The following is a 24,183-nucleotide window of genomic DNA, read 5'->3' as shown; positions in this document are numbered from 1 at the left end:
AGCCCTCTGTGCTTTGCCTCCCGTTCCTACTTCACGTCCTCTCATTTTCGTTTCTTGATTATCAATATCCCTACTCTTAATAACATTTGAACACCGCCCCTGTGTTCTCAGTAGCTCTGTTATTCTCTACCTTGATCGTGGGTGTAAACGACAGACCTATTGCTTTGTTCTCTATTATCTGTTGAGAAATCATTTCCTGTCCTTTGTTTCTTTGGCCTAAAGAGTAGAGATCATAAGCTCAAGAGAGAACTCTTCAGGAAGAAGATCCACAGGGAACAATATGTACAAAAGGTGGGTGAGCCATGAAAGACGCATCTACCCAAATAGGCATGCAGACCACAGGCGAAAACAAAGGCCTCCAAAGGCTACCGTTCCTAAACACTGAAAACAAACAAACCAACAACAACAGCAAACAATAACAACAACAAAAAAACCTAACAAGTCACCGAAATACCAAATAAATGATTCAAAATCCCACTTTTAAATGTTCTATGACTTCATGAAGAATTAAACAAGCAGATGAATGAAGCAAGAGATTATTTTAGAGGCTGGGGAGATAGCTCAGCAGGTAAAGTGCTTGTTGCCAAGACTTAAATCCAGAATCCACATAAAGCCAGACGTGGACCGCCTGCCTGTAAGCCCAGCATGACTGCAGTGAGATGGGAAGCAGAGACAGAAAAACCTCAGGAGCTGGTGGGCCAGGTAGCCTGGCATCCACAGTACAAACAGGAAGGTTAGCTGGAAGATGAGGACTAGGCCTAAAGTTGTCCTCTGCCCACATACATACCTGTGCGCGCGCGCACACACACACACACACACACACACACACACACACACACACACGCACAGGTTTGTATACATGTGGAGACAGGGGAGCGGGAATTCAGCATGGAAATAGAGATTTTGAAGAAGTCAAAAAGCATCAATGTTGGAAAAGAAAGTCTAAGACGTGAATCAGTCACACATGCACACAACGGAAAGCACCCCCAGGAAAAGACAGGTCAAGAAACTGTCTCCTTCAGATAGTAATGTTAAAACCCAAACAAACATGATCACTGCCTGAAGAAAATCTAAGACATGATCAGGAGAGAAAAATTAAGAATTCATAGGGGTAGAAGGAGGGAGTTGTCACAAAAAAACTAAAGGCAAAGAAGAACTATTCAATAAAATTCTCGCTAAATTGTCAAAATTTAAGGATATGCATATAACATATATAGCATTTAGAACACTGTATGAACCTGACAGGAAAAAAAAGAGAGACTGACATTAAAATGTTAACACAACAGAAAAATAATAACTTACTTGCAACAACAAAACTATCAGAATAGCAACAAGCTTCTCAGCCAAAAGCGCTTAAGCCAGGAAAACAGGAAGGAAGTATTTCAAGTTCCAAAATGAAGAACTGCCAACCAAAATCATTTTACCCAGGAGAATTATGTTTTAACTTAAAGGAGAAATAGGGACATCCCAGGATAAGTAAAAATTAAAGCATTTCATAGCCACTAAGCCAGAGTTACATAAGATATTTATAAGAATTCTACACACAGAAGAGGAGGGTAGTCACAACATGAGATAATGAGGAGGAGATGGTGATGGAGGAGGAGGGGGAGGAGGAGGGAGAGGGGGGAAGGAAGGAAGGAAGGAAGGAAGGAAAGAAAGAAAATTCTGTAAGAACAGACAAATAAATAAAAATTAGGAAAGAGTCAAAAACACCCAATTCAACAAACCAGCAAACCCTAAAGGCCAGCAAAATAAAAAACAAGTAGTTTCAAACCAACCACAGAATAAACAAAACTACAGGAAATAGCAGGTATATTTCAACAATAATCCTGATTATGGTTGCAACTTTCTAATTAAAAGACACAGACCACCTGATTGAATCAGAACATAAGATCCAACTATTTGCTCACTGTGAGAAACATATTTCATTGGTAAACACACAGGAAAACTGAAAAAAAAAATCAAAGAGTGGAAAACTATGCATCCTGCAACAAGCAGATCCAGAAAACAAACAGGATTAGCCATACCTGACAAAGTAGGTTTCAAACCAAAAGTTTGAAAGAGATAGAGGATGTTACTAAAAGAAAATATCCATTAAGAAGGTTAAAAATTAGGGGTTGGGGATTTAGCTCAGTGGTAGAGCGCTTGCCTAGCAAGCGCAAGGCCCTAGGTTTGGTCCCCAGCTCCGAAAAAAAGAAAAAAAAAACGTAAAAGAAGGTTAAAAATTTAAAGATATAGGTTTGATGCTGGGTACCCAATTACATAAAACACACTTAAAATCATAGATAGTCCCATATACAATAATACTGTGTGGATTCAATTCCCTACTCTCCTCAATAAAACACCACAGCGAGAAACTCTACAAAGAAAGCTCATTGTTCAACAGCACCATAAAGCAAAGAGCTCAAGTGGACCGATTTAACAAACATCTGCTGTCATTCTACCTCTCCGATGTAAATATGCATTGCTGTCAGCGGCCCATAGAACTTTCTCAAAAACCAGATCAAATTCTGTGCCACAAACCAAGTCTTAAAAAAATACATTTTCTTAAATCTTATCAGCTTACAGTAGAATAAAACCAAAAATCAATGGCAAGAAATACGACACGTGCATGGGTAATAAATAATACTATCTTGAATGACCCATGTGTTACTGAGAAAGTCAGAAAGGAAACCAAAAACTCTTAGAGTCAATAAAAATTAAAACATGATTTATTGGAACTTTTAGAACGTAGCAGAGCTAGTTCTAAGGGACAAGAATTAGTATGAGGTTCTACGCTTACAAGTTAGGGAAAACACTCTGCTGTGCTTGCAGACAGGAGCCTAGCAAAACTGTCTTCTGAGGGGCTTCATTCAGCAGAGGAGGGAAACAGATGCAGAGACCCACAACCAAACATCAGGGAGCTCTGGGAGTCTTGTGGAAGAGTCTGGGGTAAGATTGAGCAAACTACAGGGGTCAAGGACACCACGAGAAGACCTACGGAGTTAAGGAGCCTGGACCCGTGGGGACTCACAAGACTGAATCAGCACCCAAGGAGCATTCAGGAGCTGGTCCTAGGCCCCATATATATTTGTACCAGATGTGTAGCTTGTTCACGTGGGTCCCCTAACAACTGGAGGTGGAGGCTGTCGGATTCAGCTGCCTGACATTGGCTTCTCTTCCCGGAACTAGACTACTCAGTTGGGCCTCAGTGGGAGAAAATGTGCTTAGGCCTACATTGACTGGGTTTCCCAGGGTGGGGTGATATCCAAGGGGGTCTTCCGGTTTGGGGAGGGGTAATGGTGGGAGGTATTTGTAATGGTGGGACTGGGAAAAAAGGAGGGACTAGGGGATGTGATCAGGATGCAAAATAAATAAATAATATAATAAAATAATCAGGGAAAAGTCAATTACATAATTGAATAGTTTACCTCTTAGAAAAACAAGAATGGAGTTCTCTGCACCCAAAACCCGTGGGAGGGAGAGCTAAACCTTCAGAGAGGCAGACACGCCTGGGAAACCAGAAGAGACTGCACTCTGCACACATCTCGGACGCCAGAGGAAAACACCAAACGCCATCTGGAACTCTGGTGCACGGAAGCTCCCGGAAAGGGCGGCGCAGATCTTCCTGGTGGCTGCCGCTGCGGAGACCTCATAAGCAACACCCCACGAGCAAACTTGAGCCTTGGGACCACAGGTAAGACCAACTTTTCTGCTGCAAGTGACCTGCCTGGTGAACTCAAGACACAGGCCCACAGGAACAGCTGAAGACCTGTAGAGAGGAAAAACTACATGCCCGAAAGCAGAACACTCTGTCCCCATAACTGGCCGAAAGAAAACAGGAAAACAGGTCTACAGCACTCCTGACACACAGACTTGTAGGACAGTCTAGCCATTGTCAGAAATAGCAGAACAAAGTAACACTAGAGATAATCTGATGGCGAGAGGCAAGCACAGGAACCCAAGCAACAGAAACCAAGACTAGATGGCACCATCGGAGCCCAATTCTCCCATCAAAACAAACATGGAATATCCAAACACACCAGAAAAGCAAGATCTAGTTTCAAAATCATATTTGATCATGATGCTGGAGGACTTCAAGAAAGACATGAAGAACTCCCTTAGGGAAACACAGGAAAACATTAATAAACAAGTAGAAGCCTACAGAGAGGAATCGCAAAAATGCCTGAAAGAATTCCAGGAAAACATAAATAAACAAGTAGAAGCCCATAGAGAGGAGACGCAAAAATCCCTGAAAGAATTCCAGGAAAACACAATCAAAGAGTTGAAGGAATTAAAAATGGAAATAGAAGCAATCAAGAAAGAACACATGGAAACAACCCTGGATATAGAAAACCAAAACAAGAGACAAGGAGCTGTAGATACAAGCTTCACCAACAGAATACAAGAGATGGAAGAGAGAATCTCAGGAGCAGAAGATTCCATAGAAATTATTGACTCAACTGTCAAAGATAATGTAAAGCAGAAAAAGCTACTGCTCCAAAACATACAGGAAATCCAGGACTCAATGAGAAGATCAAACCTAAGGATAATAGGTATAGAAGAGAGTGAAGACTCCCAGCTCAAAGGACCAGAAAATATCTTCAACAAAATCATAGAAGAAAACTTCCCTAACCTAAAAAAAAGAGATACCCATAGGTATACAAGAAGCCTACAGAATTACAAATAGATTGGACCAAAAAAGAAACACCTCCCGTCACATAATAGTCAAACCACCAAACGCACAAAATAAAGAAAGAATATTAAAAGCAGTAAGGGAAAAAGGTCAAGTAACATATAAAGGCAGACCTATCAGAATCACACCAGACTTTTCGCCAGAAACTATGAAGGCCAGAAGATCCTGGACTGATGTCATACAGACCCTAAGAGAACACAAATGCCAGCCCAGGTTACTGTATCCTGCAAAACTCTCAATTAACATAGATGGAGAAACCAAGATATTCCATGACAAAACCAAATTTACACAATATCTTTTTACAAATCCAGCACTACAAAGGATAATAAATGGTAAAGCCCAACATAAGGAGGCAAGCTATACCCTAGAAAAAGCAAGAAACTAATCGTCTTGGCAACAAAACAAAGAGAAGAAAAGCACACAAACATAACCTCACATCCAAATATGAATATAACAGGAAGCAATAATCACTATTCCTTAATATCTCTCAACATCAATGGCCTCAACTCCCCAATAAAAAGACATAGATTAACAAACTGGATACGCAAAGAGGACCCTGCATTCTGCTGCCTACAGGAAACACACCTCAGAGACAAAGACAGACACTACCTCAGAGTGAAAGGCTGGAAAACAACTTTCCAAGCAAATGGTCAGAAGAAGCAAGCTGGAGTAGCCATTCTAATATCAAATAAAATCAATTTTCAACTAAAAAAGATAAGGAAGGACACTTCATATTCATCAAAGGAAAAATCCACCAAGATGAACTCTCAATCCTAAATATCTATGCCCCAAATACAAGGGCACCTACATACGTAAAAGAAACCTTACTAAAGCTCAAAACACACATTGCACCTCACACAATACTAGTAGGAGATTTCAACACCCCACTCTCATCAATGGACAGATCATGGAAACAGAAATTAAACAGAGACGTAGACAGACTAAGAGAAGTCATGAGCCAAATGGACTTAACAGATATTTATAGAACATTCTATCCTAAAGCAAAAGGATATACTTCTTCTCAGCTCCTCATGGTACTTTCTCCAAAATTGACCATATAATTGGTCAAAAAACGGGCCTCAACAGGTACAGAAAGATAGAAATAATCCCATGCGTGCTATCGGACCACCACGGCCTAAAACTGGTCTTCAATAACAATAAGGGAAGAATGCCCACATATACGTGGAAATTGAACAATGCTCTACTCAATGATAACCTGGTCAAGGAAGAAATAAAGAAAGAAATTAAAAACTTTTTAGAATTTAATGAAAATGAAGGTACAACATACCCAAACTTATGGGACACAATGAAAGCTGTGCTAAGAGGAAAACTCGTAGCGCTGAGTGCCTGCAGAAAGAAACAGGAAAGAGCATATGTCAGCAGCTTGACAGCACACCTAAAAGCTCTAGAACAAAAAGAAGCAAATACACCCAGGAGGAGTAGAAGGCAGGAAATAATCAACTCAGAGCTGAAATCAACCAAGTAGAAACAAAAAGGACCATAGAAAGAATCAACAGAACCAAAAGTTGGTTCTTTGAGAAAATCAACAAGATAGATAAACCCTTAGCCAGAGTAACGAGAGGACACAGGGAGTGTGTCCAAATTAACAAAATCAGAAATGAAAAGGGAGACATAACTACAGATTCAGAGGAAATTCAAAAAATCATCAGATCTTACTATAAAAGCCTATATTCAACAAAACTTGAAAATCTTCAGGAAATGGACAATTTCCTAGACAGATACCAGGTACCGAAGTTAAATCAGGAACAGATAAACCAGTTAAACAACCCCATAACTCCTAAGGAAATAGAAGCAGTCATTAAAGGTCTCCCAACCAAAAAGAGCCCAGGTCCAGACGGGTTTAGTGCAGAATTCTATCAAACCTTCATAGAAGACCTCATACCAATATTATCCAAACTATTCCACAAAATTGAAACAGATGGATCACTACCGAATTCCTTCTATGAAGCTACAATTACTCTTATACCTAAACCACACAAAGACCCAACAAAGAAAGAGAACTTCAGACCAATTTCCCTTATGAATATCGACGCAAAAATACTCAATAAAATTCTGGCAAACCGAATCCAAGAGCACATCAAAACAATCATCCACCATGATCAAGTAGGCTTCATCCCAGGCATGCAGGGATGGTTTAATATACGGAAAACCATCAACGTGATCCATTATATAAACAAACTGAAAGAACAAAACCACATGATCATTTCATTAGATGCTGAGAAAGCATTTGACAAAATTCAACACCCCTTCATGATAAAAGTCCTGGAAAGAATAGGAATTCAAGGCCCATACTGAAACATAGTAAAAGCCATATACAGCAAACCAGTTGCTAACATTAAACTAAATGGAGAGAAACTTGAAGCAATCCCACTAAAATCAGGGACTAGACAAGGCTGCCCACTCTCTCCCTACTTATTCAATATAGTTCTTGAAGTTCTAGCCAGAGCAATCAGACAACAAAAGGAGGTCAAGGGGATACAGATCGGAAAAGAGGAAGTCAAAATATCACTATTTGCAGATGATATGATAGTATATTTAAGTGATCCCAAAAATTCCACCAGAGAACTACTAAAGCTGATAAACAACTTCAGCAAAGTGGCTGGGTATAAAATTAACTCAAATAAGTCAGTAGCTTTCCTCTACACAAAAGAGAAACAAGCCGAGAAAGAAATTAGGGAAACGACACCCTTCATAATAGACCCAAATAATATAAAGTACCTCGGTGTGACTTTAACCAAGCAAGTAAAAGATCTGTACAATAAGAACTTCAAGACACTGAAGAAAGAAATTGAAGAAGACCTCAGAAGATGGAAAGATCTCCCATGCTCATGGATTGGCAGGATTAATATAGTAAAAATGGCCATTTTACCAAAAGCGATCTACAGATTCAATGCAATCCCCATCAAAATACCAATCCAATTCTTCAAAGAGTTAGACAGAAAAATTTGCAAATTCATCTGGAATAACAAAAAACCCAGGATAGCTAAAACTATCCTCAACAATAAAAGGACTTCAGGGGGAATCACTATCCCTGAACTCAAGCAGTATTACAGAGCAATAGTGATAAAAACTGCATGGTATTGGTACAGAGACAGACACATAGAATAGAATAGACCAATGGAATAGAATTGAAGACCCAGAAATGAACCCACACACCTATGGTCACTTGATTTTTGACAAAGGAGCCAAAACCATCCAATGGAAAAAAGATAGCATTTTCAGCAAATGGTGCTGGTTCAACTGGAGGGCACATGTAGAAGAATGCAGATCGATCCATGCTTATAACCCTGTACAAAGCTTAAGTCCAAGTGGATCAAGGACCTCCACATCAAACCAGACACACTCAAACTAATAGAAGAAAAACTAGGGAAGCATCTGGAACACATGGACACTGGAAAAAATTTCCTGAACAAAACACCAATGGCTTATGCTCTAAGATCAAGAATCGACAAATGGGATCTCATAAAACTGCAAAGCTTCTGTAAGGCAAAGGACACTGTGGTTAGGACAAAACAGCAACCAACAGATTGGGAAAAGATCTTTACCAATCCTACAACAGATAGAGGCCTTATATCCAATATATACAAAGAACTCAAGAAGTTAGACCGCAGGGAGACAAATAACCCTATTAAAAATGGGGTTCAGAGCTAAACAAAGAATTCACAGCTGAGGAATGCCAAATGGCTGAGAAACACCTAAAGAAATGTTCAACATCTTAGTCATAAGGGAAATGCAAATCAAAACAACCCTGAGATTTCACCTCATGCCAGTGAGAATGGCTAAGATCAAAAACTCAGGTGACAGCAAATGCTGGCGAGGATGCGGCGAAAGAGGAACACTCCTCCATTGTTGGTGGGGTTGCAGACTGGTACAACCATTCTGGAAATCAGTCTGGAGGTTCCTCAGAAAATTGGACATTGAACTGCCTGAGGATCCAGCTATACCTCTCTTGGGCATATACCCAAAAGATGCCCCAACATATAAAAAAGACACGTGCTCCACTATGTTCATTGCAGCCTCATTTATAATAGCCAGAAGCTGGAAAGAACCCAGATGCCCTTCAACAGAGGAATGGATACAGAAAATGTGGTACATCTACACAATGGAATATTACTCAGCTATCAAAAACAATGACTTTATGAAATTCGTAGGCAAATGGTCGGAACTGGAAAATATCATCCTGAGTGAGGTAACCCAATCACAGAAAAATACACGTGGTATGCACTCATTGATAAGTGGCTATTAGCCCAAATGCTTGAATTACCCTAGATGCCTAGAACAAATGAATCTCAAGACGGATGATCAAAATGTGAATGCTTCACTCCTTCTTTAAAAGGGGAACAAGAATACCCTTGGCAGGGAATAGAGAGGCAAAGATTAAAACAGACACAGAAGGAACACCCATTCAGAGCCTGCCCCACATGTGGCCCATACATATACAGCCACCCAATTAGACAAGATGGATGAAGCAAAGAAGTGCAGACCGACAGGAGCCGGATGTAGATCGCTCCTGAGAGACACAGCCAGAATACAGCAAATACAGAGGCGAATGCCAGCAGCAAACCACTGAACTGAGAACGGGACCCCCATTGAAGGAATCAGAGAAAGAACTGGAAGAGCTTGAAGGGGCTCGAGACCCCATATGTACAACAATGCCAAGCAAGCAGTGCTTTCAGGGACTAAGCCACTACCTAAAGACTATACATGGACTGACCCTGGACTCTGACCTCATAGGTAGCAATGAATATCCTAGTAAGAGCAGCAGTGGAAGGGGAAGCCCTGGGTCCTGCTAAGACTGAACCCCCAGTGAACTAGACTCTTGGGGGGAGGACGACAATGGGGGGTGGGTTGGGAGGGGAACACCCATAAGGAAGGGGAGGGGGATGTTTGCCCGGAAACCGGGAAAGGGAATAACACTCGAAATGTATATAAGAAATACTCAAGTTAATAAAAAAATATTTATTAAAAAAAAAGAAAAACCAGAATGGCAAAGAGAAAGAAAAAAGAAAGAAAGAATAAACCAAAACCAAAAGCAGTAGATGGAAAGAAATATAAGGTTAGGGCTGACGTCAATAAAATGAAGATCACAGGGCAGTTAAAAACAATCAAATGGGGCTGGAGAGATGGCTCAGTGGTTAAGAGGACTGACACCTCTTCCAGAGGTCCTGAGTTCAATTCCCAGCAACCACATAGTGGCTCACAACCATCTGCAGTGGGATTCAATGTCCTCTTCTGGTGTGTCTGAAGACAGCAACAGTGTACTCACACGCATAAAATAAATGAATCTTTTTAAAAAAAAATCAAATGACTGGTTCTTTGAAAAAAATAACAAGTCGAATAAAGCCTTAGTCAAACCTACTGACAGAAAGAGGAGATAGAAATGGATAAAAGCAGAGAGAGAAAGGGAGATATTACAACAGATTCTAATGAAATCTGATCACTAGGAAGTATTTTCAAATCATAAACTCCAAAAATCTGTAAAGTCTAGAAGACGTAGGTTAGAGATGAATAATTTTCCAATGTTAAACCCAGAGATGTAAGGGGTTTACTCCTATCCACGACAACCAATAAAATTAAACAGTGACCAAAAAACCTCCCAGCAAAAGGAAGCTGAGAGCAGACTAATTCACTGCCACACTTTACCAGACCTTTAAAGCACTGGTTCCAGTAAGCCTCAAATTATCCCATACAATAGGAAGAAAAGGAACCCAAGCCAACTAGCTCTATGAAGGTAGAATTACCCTGACAGTGTATAAGGACCCAATAAAAAGCTTACCCAGCTACAGGCAGATTTCTCTGATACTATGATTGCCAAAATTACCCACAAAATGTTTGTAAACCAAACCAATTAAGACATTGGAGAGATCACATAACCATAAGGAAGCTGTTTCATTCCGAGATCCAAGGGCAGTTAGGCATACACAGATCATTAAATGTCAAAGACACAGATGGACTGGAGATAGAAATCACTTATCATTTCCAAAGATGCAGAAAAGACCTTTGACAGAGTATAGCATGTGATAGCATCTCTGAAGCAAACCGGGAGCAGAACAAAGATACTTCATCAGAATGATGGCTATTGTGGCTGTAGGAGCCGAGTGGGGCCTTTCCTCACAGATATGCACTGGGGAAACCTGGGACTGAATGTGGTTAATAGCCTGGTGACCTCTGCGTGCTTCCCTTGTTCCCCCACCTCCCATAGCTCCCCTGGACTCCTATATTGAGTTTGTTTATCTCAATCAATCTATAGCTCCCTCCTCCCCTTGACCTTTATCGTGAGCACGTTTACCTTGAGCCTGCTTTCTTACTTAATATATAAAGCCCATCTTTATGGAAGAGGCTACTTGTATCTTACAAGAATTTTGATGTAATCATGCTTTGTGGTGCACTATGGACTGAGTTAATTGTCATCAGGGTGCTTTTTATCAAATTATGCTATGCTTAAATATGCCTAAAATAATCTACCTGGCATCAGACTCTTGAAGTTCATATCAACACTGGCTACTGGTCATGTTGAAGTGAATTTCCTTCTTACTTCCCCTGGCTTAACACTGCTGACCATAGTGTTTGTAAAGACACCCCACGATGTCAAACATACAAGCAGCAAGAGACCAAATGGGGAAAACCTGAATCTCCTAGCAAAGTGAAAATGAGAAAGGAGTGTGTGCTCTCTCAACTCTGCTCAATGAATCATAGTGAAAATGAACGATGAAAGGACTTCAAATAGGAAGAAGCCCTGTTACCCCTGCATGCAGATGACATATACTTAAGTGCCTAAATGCCTCTGCCGTAAAACTCTTGGGTGTAATGAAGGATTTCAGCAAAGCAGCAGGACGTAAAGTCAACAAGCAAATTGCAGTAGCTTTTCCATAGGTCAACAGCAAGAAGGAAACCAGAAACTGATCTCATCCATAACAGCTCCATAGCATGCCTAGGGTATGGCATACAGAATTCTTAAGTACTAATAGCAATATACACAGAAAACAAAATAATTAACAAATAAGATGTATGAAAAGAGTATTAAATTTTGTAACAACTTCTAACAACACAGTGAAGCTTTTTCTGACTTTTCTACCCAGAAGAGTGGCTGCTGGTGATGGGTGTCCCTAGGCTTGCTCTCCCTCACCTGTGTCTGGAGTCTTAGCGCACTGCCAGGCTGCCATCCCTCCCTCAGAGCTCATTGGAGAGGCACAGTTGCCTCTTCAAGATGATCTCAGATCTTCTAGGCACTTTATGGCTGTGTACAGAGGCTAACCCTGGTGTACAACTCAGTGTTATTTTGTAGATAGTATTCTACAAAATTTATTGTGCAGAAAAATTAGTAGAGATCTTTTAAAAAATATACTCTGCCTCTATAGAGATACTTATTAACTTTCTATGTTAGCGAGCAAACTATCTGTCTCCAAACGTTCAATGTTTGTAATAAATATGGCCCAAGATACTGAGGGTTAATGAAAGTATTAGAGAATAATGCTTTATTCTTTAATAATCTCTTTCAATTAATAACTGAAAATTAGAGTTGATGAGGGTAAGTCTAACTGCCTTCTGAATCTAGACTTGTTTTTTAAATAGTCTATATCACTTGCAAATGTGGAAGATTATTTTTTCCTCGCTGAATAAAATACACTTAGATAAACTGATGTATTGCTCAAAAGAATAAAAAATAGCTAGGAGTACGTTTAGCCAAGAATGCGAAAACCCTTTACAATAAAACTTTTAAGCATCATTGAACACAATTTAAAAAGACACTAGAAGATGGATAGGCCTTCTACACTCGTTGACTGGCAGAGTCCCTATTACAGAAGTTGTCACACTACCAAAGAGAAGACTGAATATTTAATTTGATCCCCCATAAGAATTCCAAAGATGTTCCTCACAGAACTAGAAAAGGGACAATATTAAAATTTGTATGGAACCACAAAAGACCACAGAGAACCAAAACTACCCAAATCAAGAAAAGCGATGACAGGGGTGTCACAACAGCTGATTTCAGATTATACTGCAGAGCCATGGTACCAAAACCTGCATGACACCAACACAAACACAGAACGGAGAGCAAGGAAATAGATAAGATACAGTCAGATCCACTGAATTCTGAGTATATGTATATATGTTTGTGTGCATGTGTATGCATCAAAATGCATCAAAGACTTTAATGTAAGACCTGAAATTTGAGAATTATTAGAGGGAAACACATCAAGGACTCAGGTGTGGACTTTTGGAAAAGGATTCCAACAGCTCAGGAATAGCAAGAATTGACAAATGGAACTACATACATTACCAAGCTTCTGCACATCCAAGGAAGCTAACACATTGAAGAGAGACTGTAATTGGGGAAGCGAGCTGCAGCAAATGCTGATAGGGATTCAGGGGGAAAGGGACCTTTACATACTGTTGGTAGCAACACAAATCATCCAGCTACTATGAAAAGTATGAGTAAAGTTTCTGAAAAAAATAAAAAATAGAACAACCATATGATCCTGTTTGCTATGGCACAGCCTACAACAGCAAGGACAGAGAACCAGCCCAAGTGTCGACCATAACTAAGTGGATGAGGAAACTGTGGCATACATACACAGTAGAGCTTTATTCATTCATAAAAATAAAATTATGCCCCTTGGAATGAAAATTGAATGAAACAGGAGGCCACATTAAATGAAATAAGCCAGGCTCAAAAGCCAAGTACCACACACATATTTTCCACCAGGACGTAGGTTGTGTATACATATATACATCATATATATGATATGTACATGCTAAACAGGCTGTTTATGTAGTGGAAGGATAAGGAAGGGAAGGTCAGCTCACCAAAATACATCATGTTGAAAGAAATGTCATTATAAATCCCAGCACTTTGTATGACAACTCTATATTTATAAAATGTGGAAAAACATCTATCTTTATAATGATTGTTCATTTATAACAATGATTAATGATGAAGCGTGACCATTTTCTAGATTTGTAACTGAATTCAAAAGGATCCAGTTCTGCCAATAAAGGTTTCTTCCCTTGATTAATGGATATAACCATCACCTTACCCAGCCAGTGCCTTCAAACATTTTGAGGTCCAGAGGGTCTCCCTGGATGGTCCCATCAAGAAGGATCAGGGAGTGGCAGCTGGCCATGGCTGCACACAGTGGGCCCCAGGGTACAGCCTCACCTGAGGCAAAGCTGTGGACTGCCTGGAAACTGGTTAAAAAGATAATGTTAAAATCGTCAATAAAGTCATTATCATGCCCTTCCTCTTAAATCTTACCAAGGCAGCACCCTGGCTGGCTGACTCTAACCTCTAACCTTTAATCTCTTCACATAGACTTTCCCATAGCCTATACCACTGATTCTTAAACTCTGGGCACAGCCCATATGGGTCTGATTAAATGAACGTGGGGGCTCCAAAAATTAAGGCAACAGTAAGCCGTTTCTGAATGTCAATAACCACAAACTCACTCAAAATCAAATGTGCAATGATTCTAAATTGTTTTAGGCAGAGCTAACCCATGCTGCCTCCCCGTGACTTCACTGCAGCCCTGGTTCTGAATACCTAACATGTCCCTCTTGTTCAGTGCACACTAATGCAGCTGACAGAATCAAAGAATAATGTCCTGAACACAGGCTCAGAACATAGACTACTGTTGTGTTATAAACTGTACTATACACACAACACCCTCAGCTACACAACATGACGGTTTGATCATGGAAAACAAAGACTTTTGATATTTTCCTACTGTCATACAAAGCACGGGTTTAAAATAAATTGATGATCCATTATCAATAAATGTCTGAATTGTAGACTTATTTTCTGTACCTGTGTACCTGTAGCTACACCGGGATTTCTTGGGTCAAAGGCATCAGACATGTCCTAGCTCGATCTCACCTTACAGATGCTGATCCTACCAATATAATAGCCTTTGTGCCCTGACTCCAGAGCCAGACTAAGTTTCTTGCTCTGACTCTACTTGTTTGGGGATTTTTCCACTCATGGTCCTTTGCTCACTTGGGACTTAATTTTCAGCTATAGCATTTCTGCAGGTATAGCTATACTCTACCTGCAGAGTGATGTTTACATAACCTGTCTTTGAGCTGGATATGGATTTTCCACTTTGATATAGATTACCACTGGTCAATCAAAAACCAAATTTCATGGACCTTGGATCTAATCACAGGACTTTCGTGGTGTTGCATGTAAACCCATGGAGCTCTCTGAATAGTCACATACTCGAAGCAAGAAGTCTCTGAGTACATGAGGTAACCCAGAAGATTACCTCATGAAGGAAGAGGCTTGCTTAGTGACCCAAGCAACTGAAAGCAAACAGAGGCTTCGACTGATTTTCATTGCTCAGTTCCTTGGGGTCTACGACTGTTTCCAGAAACTTCTTTCTAGTCTACACTCCTGTCACTGAAGCTTCTTCTCCTCCCTGACAATATACCCTGGAATTATCTACCTTCACCTCCTCCTAGTTTTAAGCTGAAGCTGATTATGTTTAGTTGATTCTACCCCTCAGAAGCATCCGCATGCTAGGTGCAAGGGAGGAGGATGGGAGAGGGAAGTAAAAGACCATCTTCCTCCCTCACTGCCCTGGGTCATAGGCACCCTGCTTCTCTAGTCAAAAGCCTAATCAATAAGTCCGAACACCCAGGATAATAAATAGAGCTAGGAATCAAGATGTTCCCTGTGCTCAGCTGGGGTCATCTTCTGCAACATGGCTCTATGCTCAGGGCGTAGCTAACCCCATCAATAGCTTGGTGAACCCTGCCCACTTCTCTGAATCCCCAGCTGCCTCAGCCACTGTTTGGAGTCAAAGTAGGACAATCAAAGCTGAAGATGGAAACCATCACCATTTAGAAGGTGCAAAGTCACACCTCAGCTCTGCAGGAAAAACCTAGGACCACTCTCCCTCCACTCTCCTGCTCTGCTCTGGGGTATGTGTCTATATGGTTACCTTCTTTGTGTTACCATGACAGTCTTTAGCCCAGGTCTATAAAATGTATACCCAGATGCACTCTAAATCCACCTCATAGGCCATAATTTTCAGAGAGTCACCCTTGATGAACTAAAATTCAAAATGACTTCCTACCTTCAATCATCATGTGTCATAAAAAAATCAGATCTGTATCTTACATCAAGCAATTTTATTGTTCTATAAGTCATAATTTCCATAGCCTGTGTTAGCCATTGAAGTTGAGTCCATTCACACACCTCTATCCCATTAGCCTGGGGACTCCGCAGGGAGGCAATGGAGCCCTTTTCTGGGTCTATGAACACAACTGTCTGCCCAGCCACCCAGGAAGCCTTATGATCTGTAATCAAGCATGGCCTTGAGTCCATATCTTGATCCTCTGTCTTACTCATTTGGCCCCTTACCCGTCTCCCCCATTCTCTCTCATTTACTTCCACATCGAATTTGCAGATCTATTCTCTTTGTCTGACTTAGAGCACATTTAACTCAATGAGGTAAAATAACTGGGAGCCGGTGTGAAGCTTATCCCTCAAGCTTGGCGAAGGGTGGATTTGGATTTCACCACAGCAGCCCACCACCAGACCTCCCATCTTAGGGTCCTACCAGTTGCCAGCAGTGGGAACCGTCCCCCAGAGGTCCAGCCCATCTTCTGTAAGAGTTCCTGTCTGAATAAAAAGTTGTAAATGATTTTCTTAAGCAGAATAGTTAAATCTTTGATGCCATGCTTTAAACAAAGCCCAAGCCTCCAAAACACGACAGCAGAACTAGTCATCCGAAAGCGTCTGCGTTTAGCATGGGATCCCTGGAAGCTTCCAACTTCTACATGACACTGTGCAAGAGCTTTGTTTGATTGTCCTTGCTGGTTGTCCTGTCCGCTGATTTTGTCACTGAGAGGCTCCGTATGTGGAGATTCAGCAAGAGCCACCACACAGCTGGCTCCCCAGGGGGGCACCTGCTGTCTCTTCAAAGCAGAATTTGGGTTCTTCCCCCTCTTTCCCAGAACAGTGGGTCCACCCTTTTCCTTTGGGCTCACCATAATTTTCTGAAACTACGGCCAAAACAGTAACCCTTCAGATCATGGTGAAATGCTGAGAAAGAATTTTCAGCCCACAGACAGGAGTGAAATGCTAATAATAAATGTTAATTAATGCCTGCGAGTGAGTTTTATTGCCAGATCAAGAGGAAAATGGTCATTTGATGCTCTGTATTATAGGAAAGCATTTGTCAGTTAATGGAACCCAGAAAGCAAATAGAACCGAGTCTGTTATAGTACATTCGTGTCCCAGTTGTTCATCAGCTGTTTCTGTAGTCCGGCAGCCTTAGGCTAAGCACTCTGCACATGCCCAGAGTGAAGTAGAGTGTGTGCTGCTGGCCCAGCACAGGTCAGGCAGACAGGACACTCCTAAGTACAGACAGAGGCAGCTCACAGTAGCAGATCCTGCACACACTATATAAAGTCATCGACATACAAAACACTGGGTTTCCTAGCTTCCTATTGGATGGCATCATCTGTCATCACAACATACTGTATCAACATGGCAGTTTACAGACATGGGCTTACAAAGTTCTCCTCCGACAACTGAGCAAACAGGAAAGAATCAGACAATTTATCCCCCACGAGGAGACAGTGGTCCACAGGCTGGAAGACTGAACCCAAGGCCAGACAACTTCCTCCACCAGCAAGGATGTTGGTGAGTTCTGCCAGGCATGTGGGGAGATAAAGCCCACTCAGACTCAGCAAACTGACAGAACTAAAGAATCCTTTTTTTTCTTGCGTTCCTTCAGTTCCCAAAGAGAGACGGCAGGCTCAGAGGAGCCATTCCTCAAGGGTGACTTTTGTAAAGGAGCAATTTGCTACATTTCTCCTGCTTTCGCTAAGGCACCAACCTCCCTGCATGTTCAGCCGCCCAAATCCCCTTGGGTTGTTCCATTTCAGAAGGAATTAGCAGCTTAATTCAAACTGAGATGTTTTCGTTGGGAGGTTACGCTTTTAAGCATCCATGTTTTGAGCATGAACACAGGGGGGTTTGGCAACAGGGTAAAAGAAACGAGACCGTGTTACTTCTCTATTTAAAAATAACCACATGACAAAAATAACCTCAGATAGAAAGAAAATGAAATTTTAATTAGCGTTCTAAAGAGAATAGAACAGCAAAGGAAAAACCTTTATCATAATGTTCAAGCCTGAGCTCAAGCTCAAGCTGAATTGAATAGAGAAATCTGTCTTACAGATGTGTGTGTGTGTGTGTGTGTGTGTGTGTGTGTGTGTGTGTGAGAGAGAGAGAGAGAGAGAGAGAGAGAGAGAGAGAGAGAGAGAGGTGCATACTATAGAAACAAATACACTCAGCAGACCAGTGACATAAAACTGGTTGGAAATTAATTCTGGGGTATTCTAATTCCACATTGTGTTGATAACAGTAATGTAAAACTAGAAAAAAAAAAACAAACTTAAAGATACAGCCCAAGCTTTTTATTGAAATAGTGCTGGAGACACTTAGTTCTGAACTCAGGGTTAGTGACCTCATTTTGCTATGCCCCATCAGGTGTTCTAGCTGCATGCTACCACACTTTAAGGGATTCGACTAAGTGGGTGGACAGGTAGCCCCTCAGGCCATCGAGCAGAGGATGGCAGGAGGATGCAGAGGAAAGTGTCACACAGGAAGTAAAATAACAGCCTCTTGGGGAGACATTATATAAGGGGCACCGTTTATAAATCACCCTCCTGTAGTCAAGATGCTTCCAAGGCTGTTGGGTGCGTAAGAAGAGATTCTATAGGAAAACGGGCAAGGAGCTAAAATCTGACTGTGAGGCTAAAGTCAGACCATTGCTCAGCTAAAACTCCAGTTCCTGTCTCGTGGAGAAGGAGAACCTTTGGCCAAATGTGGGGGCAGGGAGGAAGAGGGGGAGGGGAGGGGAGGGGGAAGGGGAGCAGGCCAGGTCTCATGCAGCATCCTCTCAGCTCTCCAGGAGTAGGACTAAAAATGGTCTTTTCGGTTGTATACAAACTGCCCATTCCTTCTCTATCTCTCCATACCCCTTTTGTTATGGTTTGAATGTTAACCCTGCCCTAGACAGTTTTTGAATGTTTTGGATGTTTGAATTTTTGGTGGCGCCATTTCAGAAGGTCGTAGAACCTTTGGGCACAGGTCCTGAAGGTTATCTAGTCTGCCTCCACTCCCCATCTGGCTCTCTGCTTCCTGTTGTGCCCCTTTGCCTGTCATATCCTTAAGGCAAAACAAATCCCTTCTCCCTTAACTTGCTGCTTGTAAGTGTTTGACCATAATAACAAGAAACTATAACAGTCTCTTCATAAAGTTCCCATAAAAAGAGCAACAAAAGAATTCTATGAAAATGTTACTAGTATGTGTTTTAAGGCCTCATGCTCTCCTTCAAGACATGGCCCCTTGCTTAGCTTGCCACACACATCAGCCCTCTAGTGTCAGTTCACTGGATAGTCCAGCTTCTAGCCTTACTCTGTGGTCTTGGGTCTATGAGATGCTTGGTTGCCTTTTTCCTTCCTGTGCTTTGACCTGACCATCTCTAAGCTCAGAGGTAAGCACCTGCTGATGCTTGCTCAACACCCCCACTAAGCACACATATCCCAGCAGGACAGTTATCTTACTACCATATTCCCTACATCTGCGGCTAGATGTTAAACGTCTTCAAAGCTAGAGTGGCTACTCATGCTGCTCTACAAGCACTGTGTACAGCATTGGTCTGCAGAGGGGGTTTGCTAAAAAGACAAACGACTAAAGTATTAATTAATTATCGGAACAAAATGAACTGAACTATCAGCCAGGCCCACTGCAGTACAGCCTGTCCAACCTGAGGCCAGAATCTAGGTGTGGAGGGGAGCTTGATGCTAGACTAATTCCTGGTTCCCATAGGTGAGTGGTGGGAATCTGTAGTCCTTGACAACAGCAGCCATCGGCCTCCAGTACATGCTCTCCCTCTGCTATCTCTCTGGACCCTGAGTACTTCCTTAGCCTGAATCCCTGACCCCTGGAAAAAGAAGAGAAGGTTGTGACAGCAATGTCAACCCTGGCTATTGTCCACTCTGTCTTTGTCATTTCAAGAAGCAGTAGATGGATGTTACTGGGGCTGCTCATGTAAGTTCCACACAAGGCACTTCTAAGACATGGAAGTCCCCCCCCCCATGTTTTCGCCTGAAAAAGAGATTATTGTTGCAAGACAATGTTTCGAAACATAACACGGGCACAGAAAGTATTAAACTGTAGCAGGCAAAGGAAATTATGATAAGAATGCCACACTGCCACCCTCTGGGCCAGCAAGTTTGCTTTCTAGACTGTGACCTCATACCACCTCCCTCTGTGACCGCCTCTGGCCTCAGTTTCTCAGATGTTTAGTGGGAACAGTAAGGAAGCCATGCTCTGAGGTCCTTCCTAGTTGTGCCATGCATCAAAACCATCAACTCCCAACCTGGTAAGTTTGGAACCCACTTTGTCGAAGCACACGAGGTTGATCTGGCCGCACATATTGATTCTCTGTGGGGAGATGCAGAAAATCTTCTTCTTCTTCAGCCTCTTCTGGGCATACACATTGCCGATGGTCAGGGCAGCTGGGAGCACAGGAGGGACAGTGGCAGTGAGGAGGATCAGAGCCATGGTTACAGTTTCTCTCGGAGGAACCTGGAGAGAGGAGAGGATACACATGGGTTAGCACAGCAGAGCAAGACATCACGCTTCCTCCGCTGCCTGCTTTCTCCCAGAGGCCTTCTACAACACTTGGCAAGCCTAGACCTTATAGGATTCCTGATGAGTTGACTTTCTTTGTGGGATTGTGTGGTCTCTGGGCTATCCCTAAAGCATACATACACGGTCCCTATTGTCCAACAAAGGAGACCTTTTTACCCCTACTCCACGTCTCCCTGACCTTCTCTGACTCAGTTTCCCTCGTAAATACCCATCTATCCTCTGTTCATAATATCTCCATACCATCTGAACTCACACAGGCAGGTCTTAGATCGTAATTGTTGACTATGAAACTTGACATTAGTTTTTAAATTTCTCTGCCTCACATACCTGCAAATATCTGTGGCATATGAGCTGTGTAAGAGCTTTGAATCCTTGTTTGTCTCAAAGTCCAAAGTCCAGCTCACTGTCTGGGGCAGAGCTATACTTGCTACATCGATGGACAGAATAATGACCTGACAAACGGTAGAACCAAAGTTGCCAGGATCACAGCATCCCAGTGTGGTCTTGGCTCTGGGAGGCCTGTACTAAAATTAGATTCTTTTCCTGTGGCAGACATGTGTCTGCACCAGATGCATTATTTACCTGATTCCTACAACCGCTGCTTTCTCTAGCTACTCACACGATGAGTTTTGATCCTGCAGACTCAAACTTGCCTAATCCTGGACCAGTGCAGACAGTGGCTACCACAGGGCCAAGGTTTCTGACCCGCAAGGTGTCAGATTGGTGTGGATTGCATGTTGAGCTGTGTCCAGGAAACCTTCACTCCAGGCTGTGCCAAGGCGTACTTTGCTTTTCTGATAGGTACTTCTGCTCTCCGGGTCACCACACTGCATGACAGTCTGGCTCCAACAGCCTTGACACAGTTCTCCTAGTTCTGCTAGTGACAAACGCACTGGACTCCTTAGGGCTACCTCCCTGCAGCCTTATGCCAGTTGGAAATTATTGTTCAGAGATTCAATTTTCCCAGGAGCATTGACTAGAAATTCTAGGGATTATGTCATTATCCATCAATATTCTGGTCCCTTGCACATTTGCAAACACCCAACATTCGTTGGTAATACCAGTCTGGACCATGCTCAGCTTTATACCCATGCTTTACTTATACTTTCTTCTTCTTGACCGTTCATAGGTAGGATCCCAGAACATCTTGAAGGCCACAGGAATGCACAGTATAACAGACTCTCAGGACCAGAAAAGCTCTCAGAGGTTACAAATGACAGTCACTTCCTCCCTGGCTACCAATGAAGAGAAGCACTCCCATGAATATATATATTCATGTGAGTGTGCATGTGTGTATGAGAGTGAGTGTATATTTATGGGAATGAAACCAGAGCCTTGTACATGCAAGGCAGCCACTCTACCACCAAGATAGCTGCATTTCCAGCCAAGTCTTTTCTTGCTGAATGCAGGCATAGAAGATTTCTCCAACCTAAGAAAGTTCCTTTGGACAGCATTGATTCAGAGAATTATTGAATATACAGTCAATATTATCTAACCCTCTGGAGTTAGGTCAAGTTCTTGAAACTATGATTGACAAGACTTACTCTCAGTACTTACTTCATGGTACAAATAGACACCTAGGGCATAGAAAAATCCCACAACACCAATGCAGGCCAGGAACACCATGAACTTGAAGGCATCATTATACAGTTTGAAGTTCAGAGGTCGGGGATAGAGGATGGATCTCACTAAGTCTCCTTTTGCTGTATTATAACCTGGGAAGATAACCACAGAAGGAGAGAGTCTCAGCTTCTTTCAGAACCATTGAAATCCGACAGTGGCTGAGCCACCAGAGTCTGAGATGGAACTAGCCTCACTCTCACCCAACAGTATGTTTGCCTTCCTTGTCAAAACTCATGGAGAGCAATCAGTTGCATTCACTCAACACCATTTAATTCCTCTTGTTCTTGGAGGCAATGCTTCAGTGGTCCCCACAGTACAACCATCCATTCATCTACAGAGTGAAGAAAGTAGACTTGGCTGCTGCAAACTGTGACCAGAGGAAATGAGATGCCAAGAGAAAACTCTGGGAAAGCAGGTATGTGTCGAAAACAGATACAGGTTATAAAAGAATTTAAAATTAAATAAAACAGAAGTCAATAGGCAAGTGACTTATTTAAAATATATGCGCACAGGCTTCTCATCATGACTTCATCAAACCCCAAGGCCTTCCAGGTCAAAATTTTAGGCATAATATTGAGAGTCACTTTCAACATGATATGCTTCTATCTTGACAGACTGTCTTAACTCTTCACCGGGGCCAGAAGACCCTTACACTTTATACTTTGTACTATCTTTCTAGCTTTCATATGCTTGGATAAACTCCCCCTCACTCTATCAGGCTTGGTTTCAAATGTCACCTCATCAAAAAGTGTTTCCTCAATTCCTCATCCACACTTGAAACAAAAGTAATTTATAGCCTGTAATACTGGGTCATTTAGCATGTATCATCACTCTAGTTAACTATAAGTTACCATAAGTACAACCATTGGTCTCTTATATCATATAACTTTTCTTAAAGAAACAAACATCATTAATTCATTAACTTATGTAGCATTTAGTAAATTCTCATTTCTGTTTGACTTATTGACTAAAATGATTAGCAGTTCTACACTTTGGATATGAGTCAAGTTTTTTTTTGTTTTTTGTTATTGTTGTTGTTGTTGTTTTAAGTATAAAGTGTGCCTTTGCCCTATTTCTTGCTTTACATGGTTTTCTCAAACATGATTTTTTGGCCTTTAGAGAATGAGACATAGTTTTCTCTAAGTTGCCATGTAAGTACCTTGGAAGTGCTCATCGAAAGGCATGGTCTCTCAACTCAGCTTCTTGATAAAGTGAATAAAGTGAAAATACTGTCTTAGTTATGGTTTTATTGCTGTGAGAAGACCAAGACAACTTTTATAAAAGAAAATTTTAATTGCGGCTGGCTTACAGTTTCAGAGGTTTAGTCCCTTATCACCATTGCTGGAAGTAAGGCAGCACGCGCAGGTAGACGTAGTTGGAGACATAGCTGGGGGAGCCAAGGGTTTTACATCTTGATCCAAAGGCAGCCAGGAGGAAACTATTCCACACTGCACAGAGCTTGAGCACTTGGAGGCTTCAAAGCTCACCCCACAGTGACACATTTCTTCCAACAAGGTCACACCTCCTAATAGTAGTACCACTTCCCTTGGACCAAGCATATTAAAACCACCACATTCCACTCCCTGGCCTAGGATTGTAGCCATAACATAATGCAAAATGCATTTAGTCCAACTTCAAAAGTCTCCATAGTCTATCACAGTCTCAGTAATGTTTAAGAATTTACAGTTCAAAGATTCATGCAATCTCTTAACTGTAGTTGCCTATAAAATCCAAATAAAAAAAGCAGATCACATACTTCGAACATCACAGGAATATGCTACCATTCTAAAACATCATAGTGAGAAAGTCCTAGTTCAAAGCAAGACCAAAGCCCAGCTATGCAAACTCCAAACTCCGTTTCTCCATGTCTAATTTCTAACTCCTCTCAGCTTTGTTGGCTGCAAACACAGTTTTTTCCCTTGCCTGCTTCCACTCCCTGTTAGCAGCTTTTCTCAATTGGTATCCCACAGCTCTGGCATCTCTAACCTCTTGAGGTCTCCAAGGCAATCCAGGCTTCACTTTCACAGCTTCTGTTGCTGCTGTTCTTGGTAGTCCTCCATGATACTGGCACCTCCAAAATAATGAGGTCTTCTGCTCCACCAGGGCTGTACTTTCACCAATAGTCTCGCATAGGCTCTCTTTATGGTGCCCAGCTTCAACTTCTTTATATGACCCCTTCATTCCTAGACCT

General features: G+C 41.8%; 1 protein-coding gene across 2 annotated transcripts in view; it reads right to left on the bottom strand.

Annotated features, from left to right (window-relative positions):
• The window catches only part of Atp13a5 (ATPase 13A5), a 139,402-nt gene that overhangs the window by 59,241 nt on the left and 55,978 nt on the right, over positions 1 to 24,183 (bottom strand). For both annotated transcript variants that reach the window (XM_039088300.2, NM_001191657.1), the window contains exons 11-14: positions 21,927 to 22,084; positions 20,115 to 20,303; positions 16,258 to 16,319; positions 13,735 to 13,885 (exon numbers count right to left, since the gene is read on the bottom strand). In XM_039088300.2, coding sequence (XP_038944228.1) covers positions 13,735 to 13,885; positions 16,258 to 16,319; positions 20,115 to 20,303; positions 21,927 to 22,084 — 560 coding nt within the window. The remainder of the gene's footprint in view (positions 1 to 13,734; positions 13,886 to 16,257; positions 16,320 to 20,114; positions 20,304 to 21,926; positions 22,085 to 24,183) is intronic.

The sequence above is a fragment of the Rattus norvegicus genome, chromosome 11 (genome assembly GCF_036323735.1).
Source record: "Rattus norvegicus strain BN/NHsdMcwi chromosome 11, GRCr8, whole genome shotgun sequence".
In the NCBI taxonomy this organism is placed as follows: Eukaryota; Metazoa; Chordata; class Mammalia; order Rodentia; family Muridae; genus Rattus; species Rattus norvegicus.
This window is presented reverse-complemented; position numbering and strand designations above follow the sequence as displayed.